Source organism: Sitodiplosis mosellana, unplaced genomic scaffold (assembly GCF_009176505.1).
Source record: "Sitodiplosis mosellana isolate CC-2019 unplaced genomic scaffold, AAFC_SMos_1.0 Smas_scaffold_6197, whole genome shotgun sequence".
Taxonomy (NCBI): Eukaryota; Metazoa; Arthropoda; class Insecta; order Diptera; family Cecidomyiidae; genus Sitodiplosis; species Sitodiplosis mosellana.
Genome location: NW_022601438.1, coordinates 8,329,204 through 8,345,609, shown reverse-complemented (window position 1 = coordinate 8,345,609; position 16,406 = coordinate 8,329,204). Strand labels below are relative to the sequence as shown.

The 16,406-nt window shown below is 37.8% G+C and overlaps 1 protein-coding gene across 6 annotated transcripts in view; it reads left to right on the top strand.

The window, feature by feature from the left end:
- Positions 1-16,406, top strand: part of LOC129577053 (cyclic nucleotide-gated cation channel subunit A) — an 80,693-nt gene that overhangs the window by 59,305 nt on the left and 4,982 nt on the right. For all 6 annotated transcript variants that reach the window (XM_055463472.1, XM_055463470.1, XM_055463473.1 and 3 more), the window contains 6 exons: positions 5,930-6,199; positions 7,583-7,745; positions 11,777-12,042; positions 12,221-12,491; positions 12,793-12,911; positions 13,876-14,070. In XM_055463472.1, the coding sequence (XP_055319447.1) occupies positions 5,930-6,199; positions 7,583-7,745; positions 11,777-12,042; positions 12,221-12,491; positions 12,793-12,911; positions 13,876-14,070 (1,284 nt within the window). The remainder of the gene's footprint in view (positions 1-5,929; positions 6,200-7,582; positions 7,746-11,776; positions 12,043-12,220; positions 12,492-12,792; positions 12,912-13,875; positions 14,071-16,406) is intronic.

Here is a 16,406-nt window from a genome sequence, read left to right as displayed (position 1 = left end):
GCTTTTGCGCTCGCTGTAAATATATTAGGTTTTTGCGCTCGCAAATTTGCTGTTCGCCTTTTGACTTAAAAATTTCTGTGTTTGTGTTCTGCGCACAGGTTTTGTAGGAAAGGTTTTTCTTCTCAGGCCGTCATATGTACGTTTACTTGTTATCCTTGTCATATTGCGTTGTGATCGAAACGATGTTTTTCTGTTGGCGACAGTTTAAATTGAATTTCAACTATATCAACACACTATTTGCTGTTTGCCTGGTGTGTATATCTTTCTTGTGAAATGAACAATTTGATTTAGTACTTTTGTACGCACAGCATATTTTTGGTCCATTTTGGAGGGGAAGCCAGAGGCGGGTGGTAGTAAGCAAGAACAACCATATTACCCGCCCATATTACTCGCCGCACGAATTTTGTTGGCAACGATAATCGAAGCGACACTAACTCGTATTTGGATTAATGTTTCCAACATGCTAATTTAATTGTACTCGTGCAATTTTGTCCATTCATTGGCTCTCAAGCTGTTATCGGTTTGTTCAGATACATATTCTGCATCAATGGCGTCGCGTCGATGCTTTTCGTCAAAACCGTCTTGGTCATTATATTCCGAAGGTCTTAAAATAAGAGAGACAAGATAGAGGTTGCTTCCATGGAAACATGGAGGTGAATCGATGAGATAGATGTAGAATTGCAATTCGAATGAACAACAACAGTAGCAAAAATGAGGCAAAGAAAAGTAGGGCGTCGTGAGTGGAATTTCGTAGCTTACATGATTTATGATGAATCCAATATCCTTACTTGAATCGCCTACACCTGATCTGATTATTTTTTTATACATAAGTAATTGGATTCGAACTTCTCGATGGTGCAACATTCCAACAACATACATACCCATCTCAAAAACACATATACAAACACATTGACCTTGAACAAATCATTGGTATACATCGTATCTATGGTTGTGATCTCTCTCTCTCTCTCTGCCACATGCTATTATAAATTTATGACACATTACCAAACAAAATGCCTACAAACTTCACAACCAATTCCGAGAAAATAATTTGTGGCTGAGTAAAAACAGGCAGTGTGTCACATTTGATTACTAAAAAATTCAAAATCAAACTGGGAATCGTATTCATTTGGAATGTAGACATTTTTATCGATGAATTTGATCGATTCGCGCAACTTTGACGATGATGTACAATAATTTAGATGAAATTTTAATGAATTGAAAAGTTTTCACGACTTTTTTTTTCTTTTTTCGAGATATAAATTCAAACATGGGAACAAACAAAGTTGCATATAATCAAGTTGCCCGTGTGAGTAGATCGATTATACTTTGTGGCTGATAATGTCCCAGACAAGCATGTGAATTAATGTCTCTTTGGCCACACACTCATTCATCCATTTTTTATGCATTGTGTTGAGTGAAGAGAAAAAAAGCACATTTCGAATTTTACAGAAGAGAAAAAAGGTTGATTTAAAGCGCAATGTCAAAGGCATTTAATTAGAAAACCGCACCGTTGAATTGTTCAATGCATGTGGTCGATCTGTGACAGTAATTATCATGCTGAAAATGACTATAAATGGAATGCGCCAAGGGATTACATCAAGTCGAACCGGCACGAGCGTGTGTGCTAAATCAATTGACAAACCAAGTTCAGGCTCAAAGTGAAAATGCAGAGAGAGAGAGAGAAAGAGAGAGAGAGAGAGAGAGAGAAAAGAGCAGAACACATACAAATATTCATCAGTAATTTGTTTTGAGCTTGTTTGTGGTTTTATCTCACTTTGACTCCGCCATTTCAATGCATACACACACACACAACAAATGGAAAAGTTCATTTTCAGTTCTATTAGATTTTTCGTCGATTTTGCATTGTATACATTTAAATATACGTTGCAATGTGACCAAAAGCCATAAAAAACAGATACCGATCGAGAGGCGAGAAGGGCGGTAAAAAAAGCGGTGCACCATTGCGAATATGGTTTGAGCTTTTGTATTCCTACTTCCCCGAGCATATTTTCCATTTTCGGGCTTTCGATTCGGATGGCGAATATTTTCAACATTTATTTATGTTGGCGCTAATTTGGTATTGCCGCTGGCACATAACACACATTTTTAAAGGTAATTTGAATAATGCTTAACATTCATGGCAAATATGCATTGCACATCCAAAGCAACACACACACACAACACAAATAACAAGTTTAAATCGTAAATATTTCTATGTTTTTTGTTGGCTGCATCTATGTATCCATAAATAAAATGCTCATTAAAGATGTGTATCATGATTTGTCGTTTCGAGATTTATTTTCTATCCATATATACTACTTGCAAAGCACAAAAGATATTATTGTTTGGCATTATGTCTGGCAAAAGAGAATAAAACCCAAAAACATCAGATTGCATCAAAATGAAGTATCGCGCGCGCACGCTCATTATTTCGGCCTCTTTCTCTCTTTCTCGGTGTATGTATTGGTACTGTGTTTTTTTTCTCTGGTCAAGAGGAAGTCTATTTTATATTCCCCAGTGGCGGGATTTCTTTTTTCATCCTATACGCTTATTTATTGTCATTAAATAAGCGCGTCATTGCATTGGTTATTGAACAAAACGAAAATAATATAGCAAACAAATAAATACTTGGCTCGCCCATTGAAATCATGTCACACGCAAGATGATGCAAACGCTCATCGTTCATTCTGAATGTGTAATATTCGCAATAACTAATTTTGGGTGACAAACGCGCGAGTGCACGCGCGCTCCACAAAGAGAATGTGAGAATCATACAGAGCATCATAATTACAGCACAACCGAAATTATCTATACTCATTGGGCATCGTCACATCAATCGATTGTCAATCGACATCGAGTCTGCTAATGACAAGGTTTTCTCTCTTTCCTTCTCTCTGAGTATGCGGTTTTTTTTTCATTCATTTCAACACACCAAGAAATTTGCACGCAAGCATCGTCTACCAAATATTGAACGAGAAGAAAAAGAACAATCGAAAGTCTCATTGCTAATGAACACTTGGGCTGAAATATGCGAGTAACGCTACTTGAGGCTGCAATTTTTTTTACACATTTTATGCATAAAAATTAAGATTGAATTGATGGAACGGTATCCAGCGCCGAGGATTTCTTTGCATTTCTTCATAATCTTCGGTTTTTTATAATGAATCATCACATCCATTCAACAATTTGAGAGACGAGAAAAAAAGGCAGCGTGTGTGCATTGGGTATAAGGGTTATTCTCTGCAGTGAATCGGTGTATGTGAGTGTGTTTGAGCCAACGAAGTTTGACGACTGTGTGGCAAGATATTGGACTTTTACTTGATTTTTAGTGCGTCATGGTCTGCTATATAGCCATGCGGCTAACGAAAAATTTATTTTTAACATCACACACACACACAAATTCTCAATAGATTATTATTATAAAATGATTTGAGACAAAGCCCGTTGGGGTTTTAAATGTGATTGAAAAGGGCGGTTGGTTTTTGATGGAACGAAAAAAGCGGATTATTTTTTATGCTTTTGTTTTTGTTGGTGGTGATGTTGTTTTTTTTTTGCGCAGAAAAATCGAAGTGCTTGGGATGAAATGTTGTGGTTGCATGTAGCCAAGAGTTATTTATTCCCAGTCATTGACGATAACGCACACGCACACTCACAAACACAGACCGCACCGGTGCAGGCGCTGAAAAGAAACAATGAATTAACATCTTTGCAAATGGTGCTTATCCATTGCTACTTCGGCTTGGGGCTGTAATGTTTTTGTCGTTGCGTAAAAATGGCGTGTGCTTTTCATTCTTGCTTTTCTTATGCACACTGTTCCTGACCGACTCAAGATTCGTAGAGAAAGAAGAAAATTGGCACATGAACCACAGAAGGTGTATCACTATCGATTATTATTGACGATGCACGAGCATTTTTTTTTCTGTTACAACATTTTTCCTTTTTCCATTCTCATTATCATGAACACAATGCTCGTGATGAAGCATTTTTTGGTGGCGGTTATTCGACTGGCCATGTCGAACACTCAATTTGAAATGCCAATCAACTCGCCGTATTTCGATCGCATTTGCCAGCATCAACTCTCACTCTTCGCATTTCTATCTTCGGCTTGATGGTGAATTTTCTCGGCGAGCGTACACCTTTTTTGCCTCCATCGAAAAGAATTGCGTATTAAAATGTGGCAGTTATTCGTGTAAAGCACCGTGTACCTAATTATACAACCATTTTCAAAGACGCACAACAGCAAAAATGACAAGATCACATACACACCAGCCGCACACTTTGTGGCATTTTTCATATCTTGTGCTTCTTTTGAATTATCACTTTTTAACCTTATCTGCACCAACAGCCACCACCTCTGAAGAGAGCTGATCAAAGCATAGGGGGAAAAAAACAGAAAAAATTGAAGGATACGCATCATTTAGTTAACATTTTCATTTCGTTTTGTTTTCGACTTCTTTTGAACAAATTGATCTCGATAAATGGGCACTTTGAAAGGGCACACATTTGAGATCACAAGACGACGGTTATGCATCGAGAGTGTAAGAAATAGGGGAAAAAAAGATGCCTCATCACGACGGTAAATCAAGAGCCGAAGCACCTAGAGAGAGTGAGAAAAAAAAAACGTGAATGGCCACCAATTACATTTTGTAAGCAGCAAACGAAAGAGATGTCAAGAAGAGAGAAGAAGATGAGAGTGAATGTGGAACGAAAGAGAAGCGAACAAGAGAAGGAATAAAAAAAATTGAGGACCGAACAAAATATCTGGTGTGAGAATGTTTTATACACAGTGGTTAGGATGCCAAGCAAAAGAAATTTTCCACGCGCGCGTCCTCTCACAAATTTCCATTAACATTAATTGCGTTAAACAAACAAGATTGTTTCAATTATACGATTTTATGACGGTTGAACCAAGGCTTTTCGTTTTGCCTCTCTCCGTTTCAATTTTTTTTCCCGTTTTTTCATTGCTGCTGTTTTCTTTCGTTTGTCTTCATTTTTTCTACGATTACACACACACACTCGCATACGCCCAATATTCTTACCTTCGACGAGCAAACGACACATTTAGTCCGGAGTTATCGTTGTTATACGGTGTTTACAATGTCATTCCACAATATTTTCACGTATACGGGTAGCGAGCGCTGTTGGGCGTTATGTCTCTCTGGCTATGTGGTTGTTATTGTTATTGTAGCTGCTGCTGCTGCTGCTGCTGCTGCTACTGTTTGCAATCGTCTCATAGCTCTACTTTGTGGTGTCCGAATAGAAACAGTCGCCATCGTCGAATAGCAATTAGCGTAATTTTGCTTTTATTGTCGGATGTGTTGGTATTTGGCCGAGGGTTGAAGTTGTTTGCATTGCTAAACCGTTCGATAGATTGGACCCATTTCTCAATGCTTTGGATATATAAACAGACACATACACATTTTTTTTTGGTTGGAGTTTACTCTTCTTGCCGTCAAAAAAGAGACAGAGGGAGTATTTTGCGTGCGGTGTGTCGCTGGCATTTACGTCACCAGAGAACTAATGATTGTGACGATTCAAGCTAATTCGAAAATTAACAAGACGACGTAATCAATGGGGCAATTTGCTTTAAACAAAAGGGCGGCATTGCTCGCACCACAAAACCACATACCTTTTTAGTAGATTATTTGACAAACATTTTACTATTCAAGTAGTTAATAGTTCACTTGAAGGCATCACTTGAGTAAGATATTTTGATTTTGTATGAAAATTGTTTCATTCTCCGAGAGTCTCATAGTTGAGACTTGGAAAAACTCTGGAATTCAACTTTAATCATTGTGAGCTATCCTCCTTTGATGATACCTTAGACAAATAAATCATGTTTTTAATTTAAATTAAAAGCTCGTTCCACATCAAAAAATGTCATTTTGAAGTTGAAATAAAATATTGTTTTTTTTTATATTCGCAGGATCCGCCACCTTCTGAAATAGCAGGTTCAAGCGCAACAACAGCCAATTCGTCGACCAAATTGGGTACATTTCGTCGAATGCTGAATGCGATCCGGTACTGCTTCACGAAACGTAGCCGAACGAAAAAGCCGGATTGGCTATTGGATAAACATCCACATCGTTCGCGTTCAAAGAGTATACCATCGGAGGATGTACCATCGGATGCATCAGCAGCAAATATATTATGCAGTCACCTGTCGGTTGATCCGTCCCTGCCATCACATTATCGGGTATGTGCAAACGCAAAACATATTTTAGTTTATGACTGTTGTTTTCTGTTTTGTTCGCTGATATGTGATTTTTCTGTTCGACGTGGAGATGCCCACATGCAACATGTCACCAACAGACGTACGCACACCCGTGTGTATTTGATGTGCGGCATAATAAGTGACAAAAATCGGATAAGCCATTCACAAGCAAATGAATGAAATATGCATTCAAACAAAATTATGCTAATACAAGTGATAAGTAGCGCATTTCTTCCGTTTTCGCCTCTCATGAATCGATTATCGGAAACGATGCACAGGCACACACACACATTCACATCCGGTGTATTCTTTCCTGTCTCTTGTCATATGCTTGTTTCTTCCTCGCACACGAGCACTTTGTCTCATTTGAATATGGAAATTTTCGATCTATTCTTCCTTTATTGTCGAGTGTCACACGTTTCTTGCAAATTTCTCTTTTTTCTATTCCGCCTTCAATTTTCGTCTTTTTTTCCCTTCCGTTGCCGTTGTTGTTTTACAAACTCTCTCTCTCTCTCTCTCTCTCTCTCTCTCAGAGAGAGACTCCATGGGGAAAAAAATGAGCGAAGAAAAACCCTAAAAAAATGGAACTTGCACGTTCAAGTTCGTCGATTCTTCCGGTTCAAATGAAATAGAACATTCGCATCGAAAATAACCCGTGTGTGTATCGGATTGGTTGTGTATTGCATATTTTATATGGTTGAATGAAATAGAAATGAGCAATTTCCTTTTGAATTTACATTCCGATTTTTTTTCCTTTATCGCCATGTCGTGTACGATACATTGCTGATTCAGTGATATGACGAGCCGTTTGTATTATCACCGTCACCTATGCTGATGCCACGGCTGCTGCTGTTGATATATTGCAATGATATGCCCGATAATGGTCTGGCTCGTCACTCATATACTTTACGTCACTCTACATTCCATTTAATTCACTCAATGAGGCGGCAAACAAAAATAAAGGAAGAAAAATCGAACGAAAAATTTATGAAAAATAGAATATCAATCGAAATGGAAGAAGATGAATGATAACAGCCAAGAAAAAATAACAAAAATAACCAAAAGAGAGAAAGTAAGAAAAATATAGTGGCATTCCACTTTCGAACCGTCGATGTGACACAGCATGAGCCAACGGTTCACGTTGTGTGCATACATGTGGCGCGCATCGTAAAAGATCTCCAGGCCTTCGGTCGACACAAAAATATATGTAGATATATATCGAACAGAAAGAAAAGAAACACACACTAACCAATATACCCTTATCGTTTTTTTTTTGTCGTTGGCGTTCACATTTCACCACATCTTTCATCGCATCGCACGGATATCCCGGCGACGACGACGACGACGACGACGACGAACGAACAGTGGTTAGCTTTAGTGTCATTGGCTGTGCTGTATAACATTGTATTCGTGGTTGGACGTGCGGTTTTTTGGGAAATCAATCGAAATGTACCAGCGCTGTGGTTCATTCTGGATTATATATGTGATACTATTTATTTGATCGATATATTAGTGCATTGTCATGAAGGTAAGTTTATCTAAAAATTGACAGACGCTTTTCTGCTGGCCGTTTCTTCCTCTTCCTCTTCCTCCTTTTCTTTCATTTTCCAAATCATATTTCGTTTCTTTGTTCGCTTGGGATGCGGGCTGTTTTTTTTGTGGACGAAGAAAGTGCCTATTATTCGTTGAATATGCGGCTTTTGTCCTTTTCCTTTTTTCTTTTTATTTTGTTCTCTCCCTCTCTCTCTCTCTCTCTCTCTCTCTCTCTCTCCCATATCCAACGGAATTCGACGCAATGATGCGAAAGATGACAAGTACGAACCAAGAAAAAAAATCTTTCTTAAACGCTACTGATACTTATAGCGACAAAGGGAAAAAAAGAAAGAAAATTGTTGTCGTTGCATACCATAATATATTAAACGAGTATTTTCGGTGGGACAAATATTTTTGAATGGTCGATTATCAAATCTTGCCAAATCGTGATCATGGGCCAACACCAGCAACCACAAATTAATGGCAATTTTGTTGAACTTTGACCTTCCGTTTCATAATCAAAAAGAGAACGGAATAAACACACACACACACACACTCATACTCGCGCTCAACGCTGAAGTGAAGAGTGAAAAGTATGAGCGGCCGGCAAATCGAGGAAAAGCAATAAAAAATTGATGGTGGCCCAGGCGGCCAATGGCTCATACTTTGAGCGCAAAAAATGCTACTTGTTTGACATCATTGTTGGTAGTGGTTTTCTGTTGTTGTATATTCATTCCATCAAATCACTTTCGGCACACGTTCCATCATGCGAGAATTAATGAGATGAACAATATCTAGGCCATATACCACATATAAAAATAGCCACTCACCGAAACACGGGGAGAGAAAATTTGAATGTAAAACGTGTGTTTTTGATTGCATCCCCTGCAAAAAGTTTGCACATAGTTAAAATACCATTTTCAGCGCTTTTATTCTTTAACACGGTGACACGCGAACTCAGGCGCTCAACGATGGTGAACACGTTATTTGGATTCCATTTGTCGACATAAAGTCACTGTTCAAGTCGTTGAATTAGATGTTTTTAAGTGATATCCAGCACGAGAATCTCGGTTTCATTATAATGATGTGGCAGTGGTATTCTAACCGAATTTAATTGGACCATTCGGTCATTTTCAGACAACGCACTCCAGAGCATCTAATAAAATGAAGGCGGTTTAACCAAATAATATTATTATTTCATATTGTGTATACACATGCACGTTTCTGCCGAAGCTGAACCTGCACAAATTACACAACCAAAAACTTTATTACTTGCGCGCCAGATCAAATGTGTTGGCCGTGTGAACATTTCCACTTTCATTTGTTGCTCTCGGTAGTGTATCGGAAAAATGGGTAAAGGAGTCTCGAAAATTGTATGGTGTTCAGGCCAAGTGGCTTCCTCTGCAATACGCTATCACTTTCTTTGGTGTTTGCATCTGCTTCGCAACAGACGCTCAATCTGCTGCAGATAGAATTGGAGAAAAGGAGATAGAAAAAGAGCGTGTGTTACGCGACCGCAAACTTGCGTTCAATTTTATGAGTTGGAAGCGAACGAACGAACGAACAAACGGGAAAAAAGAATGTGCTTGTAAAGCCCCTTGATGACTGCTGTTACTTTTCTTTTTATCTGTGTATCTATATATCTAGGTTTATCTTTTGTTCACTATCGTTTAATTCTCGTGCATTGAAACAGCATTTCTCGGAATTGCCATTTACGCAAGACGCACAACGCTTGGGATATTGAGTCAGTTAGAGTGAAACACAAAGAAAGAGAGAGAGAGAAAGAAACTGAATAAAAAAGAGAAAAGGAGAGCACAGAGCACACATACGAGAGCATCGATGCTATTTCATAGATTGCTTCTAGCAATAGTAGATTCAATCAGATTTCCATTCCAATTCAAATCCGATATTATTTGCTCGATAGAATGGAGCAGGGTGAGGGAGTGAGAGAAAAGGAGCAACACTTTCATCGGTGTAAATATACGCAGTAAACGCATTCCAGCAACTTCTTTTTTTTCTTTACTTTTTCATTTTGATTCCATACTGTTAATTCTCTTTTCTTTCGTTCTCATTTTCAGTTTTCAGACACTTTTTTTTGTTCGGTTTTCAATCGAATTTCTCACCTAGTGTGAAAGCGATTGATTGTCGACACGTTCGGATCTTTGTGAAATGGATAAAAACAAAAATATTTTCGATACTTTCACCGAGTTTCATTTGATTGGTTTCGACTCTCTTTTTTCCCTTCTCTCTATTGGTCAAGTATCAGATCCATCAATACCCATCTTTTTTGTGCAAAGTTTCAACTTCAGTGAAAAAGTATGGCGATGCGTGATAAGCCTGTTCAAAAGTTTGTTGTAAGAATAAAAGAAATAAAATGAAAACGACAAGCTTTGACTTGGTTCACATTGAATGAAGATTCAACGAGCCGATCGATTAGCTGAGCAAGCAACTGTGTCATATGATGACTTGTTCGCAGGCTTGTTTTTATCGAAATGGAGCAAGCGAAAGAAAGTGAGATGAAGATGATGCGTAGCCGATGGTTTTCGTATTATCTTGAATGGTGCTCTATCGCACTTGGCTTTTTGTGGGATCTTTCAGTCGATCTGAAATAATCCAACCGACGAACATATCAAAGGTGAACACGAAAAACGAAAATAAAAAAGAGCCGCACGATAAACACGCACATAGCGAGGAGGAGAATGTAGCACTCAAAGGGAAACCATTCCTAAGCTGCAACGACTGTTCAACTAATTAAAAATTGAAGTCACGTATTAAATTATCAACAAATTATTTTCGACGTGTTTTTTTCGGGCTCTTGTTCTTCGCCCCCATCCTAATGGACTAATGAAACGTAAAATTGTTTCTTTTTACTTTCAGTCTATCTCTTTCTCTCTCCCAACTGTGTGTGGATTTTTCGCATTTCAACTTTCGATGAGACAATGTATCAATGTAATGAGTGTCACGAAATTTCTGCTGAATTCAAATCAAAACATCAATGAATGTTAATGCATCGCTTTTTTGTAAAAAAAAATCGCGCCTTCTAATTACACATTAATCCAATATCATTGTAGACTGTGTTGACTTGGTGGTTGCGTATTTTCTGCCCTTTGACTAACCGCCTGCCTTAAATGAAAAATCGCTCTCAAAACGGGAGGGAGTCGAAAAATGTTCCAATGAATTGTCGAACACAGACTTGACAAAACCTATGTACCATTTGTTGTAGCATGTGCGCAAATCGGTCGATTGAGCGGACATAATGAGGATATTCAGCAAATTGAAGCGACAACGGAATTATTTGAACGATAATGACAAAGAAAGTGCTATCCGCTTGATGGTTTTGCTGAGTAAAGTTTTCAACTTGGAAATGGGATTACTTTATCTTCATTTGGTTCGTTCGCTCTCTCTCTCTCTCTCTCTCTCTCTGTACTGCACACATACACTCTTGCCACAACATCAGATTTCAATTAATTTTCTGCAATCTGATGCGGAAGTTGATGCAAAAAACCGCCCTCCCCATCTTTGGTAGTATTTGATGTGGTTTTTCTTGTTGTGTTTCTTAGAAAGTCTTAGCTCGGTGTATTGTCGTTCGCATCGTTTGGCAGGAATTTCATGCGAAAATGGCAAACTTTTCGTCAACCTTGTCGATTGGGTTTGCAATGGCGTTGACGTGCAATATGCGCGTCTCTGTTACAAAATTCCACAATTCAATGAAAATTTCCACTTTTTCTGCTCTTTTTTTCCTTCCTTCTACAGTATGAAAATCGCATTCCGCATTCAATACAATCCCATAGTATCCCATTCACATTGAAAGCAAATAGCAAAAGGAAATATTTCCTTCTCGTGATGCCATTTTTTTCCCTCTCCAGTCTCTTCTTTTTAGAGCAAATATTGAATTTAAGTTTCCGTTAACTTTTTATTTGTATTTGTTCACGTAATACCATAGCTAATATGTTGTTGTTTTTCTGTTTTTCTTCTCCGTCTTGCTCGTTTTCTTCTTTTTGTTATTTTTTGCTTCATCATGAGCAGGTTATTTAGATCAAGGCCTTTTGGTGCGTGATGCAGCCAAGTTGCGGAAACACTATTTCACAACAAAAGGATGGCGTCTGGATTTTTTATCGGTGTTGCCGACAGATTTCGCATATTTTTGGTGGATGCCTGGCAAATGTCACATCCAAGTGCCAGGCCCAGTGATTGTGCGATTAAATCGGCTATTTCGTCTTCCGAGAATGCTCGAATGGTTTGAACGTACCGAAACGGCAACCGGTTACCCAAATGCATTCCGTATTTGTAAAGTAAGCTGATTTCACTTTGGATTTTTATTGTTTTTTTTTCTCTCTCTCTATTTCACAGGAACGAAAACAAAAACCCGTTTCCCTAATTCGTTTGTTTGCCATTTTCTTTCTCTCTAATACATATACTAATTGGTATCAATGTGATATCTTATTTAATTGCCCTTTCTTTTACTTCCAGGTTGTTTTAGCGATTTTAGTTTTAATCCATTGGAATGCCTGTTTGTACTTTGCAATTAGCTTTGCCCTTGGATTCGGCTCCGATAATTGGGTGTATAATAATAATGGCACAGTCAATTCAACACTGTCACGACAGTATATTTACTCATTTTATTGGTCAACGTTGACCTTGACCACGATCGGTGAGACGCCAACACCCGAGAACGATGTCGAATATTTGTTTGTCGTGGCCGATTTTCTGGCCGGCGTTCTCATCTTTGCCACCATTGTCGGTGAGTTTTGAAACTTTGCAATTTATTTTTCTCTAATTCTTCGTCGTTTTTCTCGACTGATTATTCTTCGCTTGTGATAAAATACAATCCTTGATTAATGCCATAGGCGCGTTACGACTCTTTAATCCTTTGTATTTGTCCCGATAACAATCCCAAATTCCATGACTTATTTTCGTACCCTGCTCACCTTTCAAACCATTCAATTTGCGCAATACGCTTCATTTAATATAATTGACCAAAAAAAGATGCTCAAGGTGTGTTGTTATCTCGCTGGTTTTCCTACGTTCATTTTATTTTCTAGGTAACATTGGTTCGATGATATCGAATATAAACGTGTCACGGGTCGAATTCCAAAATCGTATGGATGGTGTGAAGCAGTATATGGCTTTTCGAAAAGTGGGCCACGAACTTGAAGCGAGGGTTAGTTGATTTTTCAGTGTTATTTTTTTCTTTTGTTCATCCGCATTTCCACTCTTTCTCCTCGCTCTTTCTTTGCAATCAATTAGTTTTATTTGCATAGAATTTGGTGAACAATTCTGAGAACGATATCACAAATTGCTTTTTATTGGAGAATTTTTTTTTAACGACATTACCGAAATATAAAGCAATTAAATAGAAAGACATCAACAAATTGTTTACTAGGACATTTGATCCATATTATTTTTCTATTCATTAAACTCGTTACTAAATCAAAAAATTTAGTTTTAAAAACTAATTTAATAAATTCCGACATAATATAACTTGTCGATCGGTAATTTTCACATCGATGTGAACCAAAAAATGTGATAAATAATTTGATGTTATGCTTAAAACGGAGGAATAGAGAAAAAAATGTTGACAGCCATTAAAACTAAAATGTCTATTACACAGGATTTGCGTCAATAAATGAATTGTTTTCATTTGTTGTTGTTTTGCTCTTACGCTTCGAAAATCACAAATTTATGCGAAATAATGAGTATTACGAACTCTCTTTTTCAAGTTGTTATTCATAGTTTTTTTTTAATTAAAATGTTGATACTTTCGAAATTTTCATCAACGCATATCGTGATTGTGGAACGCGACATGCGCGCGTGCAATTCCTATTTTTTCTCATAAATTTGGCACGCCTGTTGTTATTTTCAATGTGCGGTAATTAAAAGTTTTGGCGTTCGTGGTAATATTAATGTGATTCTATTTTTGTTCAATTTCCATTATTAATCCATATAACGAAAAACATCGCATCATCGCGAAGTTTAAAAACAAAATGGAATGTATATATACATTGCCTGTTCAGTGAACAGTGTTCACATGTCAGCGAGTGAGAAAGAGAGTGACAAAAAATATTATCGGTTCTTCTTCTATGGTTGAAATTATTTTTTGATGATATATGGAATTTTATTGGCAGGTAATACGATGGTTTGCGTACACATGGGCTAGGAGCGGAGCCCTCGACGAAGAACGTGTACTGTCTGCATTGCCGGATAAATTCAAAGCCGAAATTGCGATTCGCGTTCATATGGATACATTAAAGCAAGTGCGCATCTTTCAAGATTGCGAACCCGGGTTGCTGGAGGCGCTGGTATTAAAACTTAAGCTACAGGTAAATACATTTGGAATGTGTGTTTGTGTGTATGTGTTATCTCCAACTGTAAATCGATAACGATTTTATTTAGCGTTTTTTTCGCAATGGTTTTCATATGAGCATGTGTGTGTGTGTGTGTGTGTGTGTGTATGTTTGTTTCTGTGTCAATCTGTTCGATCAGCAAATATTAAGTTTGGTAGAATTTTGTTGCTTTTTCCCTGCTGATTCATCGCTTAAAATTTGTATGCGATGGTTTAATTTGTGCGGGAGCAATGTAATCAATCCCCATGTGAGATTTCGATAAGTTCATCGATTTATAGTGGTAAACTTACACAGACACACGGTGGTTGGAAATAGTGCGTTGAAAAGCAAAGCTTGTGAGCGTGCGCGCACGCTGTGAAACAATAACCTTTTTTCCCATGGATTATACACCAATGTCAAACCGTTTGTATAAGTATGGAAATACAATAAAATTGGTGCCCCATTTGCGTCTCCTTCTTTTTTCTCCTACAATTTGTTGTACTCAGTACAGATGAAACGATGATTCACATCGCCTGAAGCTAGATAATAAAGTCATAACGCCTTGCGCGTACTTTAACCACCAAAAATACAATTCACTTGCTGCCTTCATCTCGCTCTCTCTCTCTCTTTTTCTGGCCCCTTCGCTTGCTATTGTACTTAACACGAATGACTTGCAAACAATTGAGTCGAATGTATGTCTTTATTTCCTTTCATTGCTTCTGCTCCCCGTGCAGTGCGCGTCTATCATATTTGGTCTTTGCCTTTTTTTCTCTCTCTCTCGCTTTTCTTGTCGGTGGCGTTTATTACAATTTATTGTTATCCATTTGTCCATGATATCGCCCAAATATTTAACACGAGCCAACTTCATCGTCTTGCTTCTCATTTGGTCGTCTTTTGCATTTTCATTTCGCCGACCAACCACACACTTTCTGAATACATCACACCATTGCGTGACAATTAAAACGCCAAAAATTCGTTGCTAGATATTTTATTGAAAGACAGTCAAGTGCTTACCACTATATATAATAAAGCCCATACAATTGAATCATTGAATGGGGAAAAAAACGACAACAACGGCGGCAGCAGTGGTGTTTGCACCATTCATTTAAATGATCCATTGACTCAAACACTGAGAGACAAAGAAAGTAAAAGCGAGCGAAAAAAAACAGCTCAAAATTCTTTTGGCCTACGCAATTCGACAATTTATTTGCACGAAAAACCACACGAAAACACGACCGAAAAAAAACGACACTGGAAATTTTCGAATGAAAAATACCAACAGCGAATGAAATAAATGAGAAAAGCAAAATGGAACGAATGAACGAACAAGAAAAAAATAATTCAACATCATTTCAGTTGTTAGATTTGTCGCTTTTGACACACAAAATGCTGAATGCGCTTCCATTGAATCAATTCTATGGTATTTCTTGTTCTATTCATTTCGTTTTCGCCTATTGTTGTGGTATGCGACCGACAGATGAAGGAAAAAATCGCGTGCGTTCACAATTCTTTTGCATTTCGGATGTGAAATACAAACAATGGTATTTCGTCGAATACAATTTGATGTCGATGTTCCCGGTGAGAAAAAATTATTTATGAAAACTTACTGAGCAAAAATTGAAAATCCATATTAATGCAATCAAATGCACATAAATGGATAGGAATCGTCAACGATCCATCCAGATTTGTATGATTGTAATTACACTTGGTCACCAAAATCTCTTTTGCTACGCGATTATTCCTTCTGTTCCCACTCGATCTCTCCCTGTCGTTCCGCTCTCAGAGCAAGAATGTGTGACGTTAAGGAAATAATCGCTTAAATCAAGCTTTATTTGATTAGAATTGCAGCAATAAAATAAATAAAACAAGCGTAAAAGAATCGTTCTTGGGAATTTTGATGTCATGTTTACCCGGCGACATCCCCGCCCAAATCATGCTCTCCTTATGCCATTGTGTGCAGAGAGAGAGAGATAGATAGAGGGAGAGAGAGAGAGAGAGAGAGAGAGAGAGAAAGATTGAAAAGGAAGGAAAAATCGTGAGACAGAAAAAGTAACACTTGAGCCTTGAGCGATACTCGCTGTTTTTCGATCAGTCAACAAACAAATTATTTCAAAGTAACGCACGGTGACAGCGACGGCAACAATGAAAATCGTGTACATAACTCACCATTATAAGTACATGCCAAACATTTTCGTCGCGTTTTTTCCACACCTATATCTCTTTCGCTTTCTTTCTCTTTTCGTTCTCTTTCGCGTATTTGTCGAAGTAAGTGTTTTCTTGCAATTTCACTTGTTTTCTCTTTTAACATCATATTTTTTTCCATATACATTTTG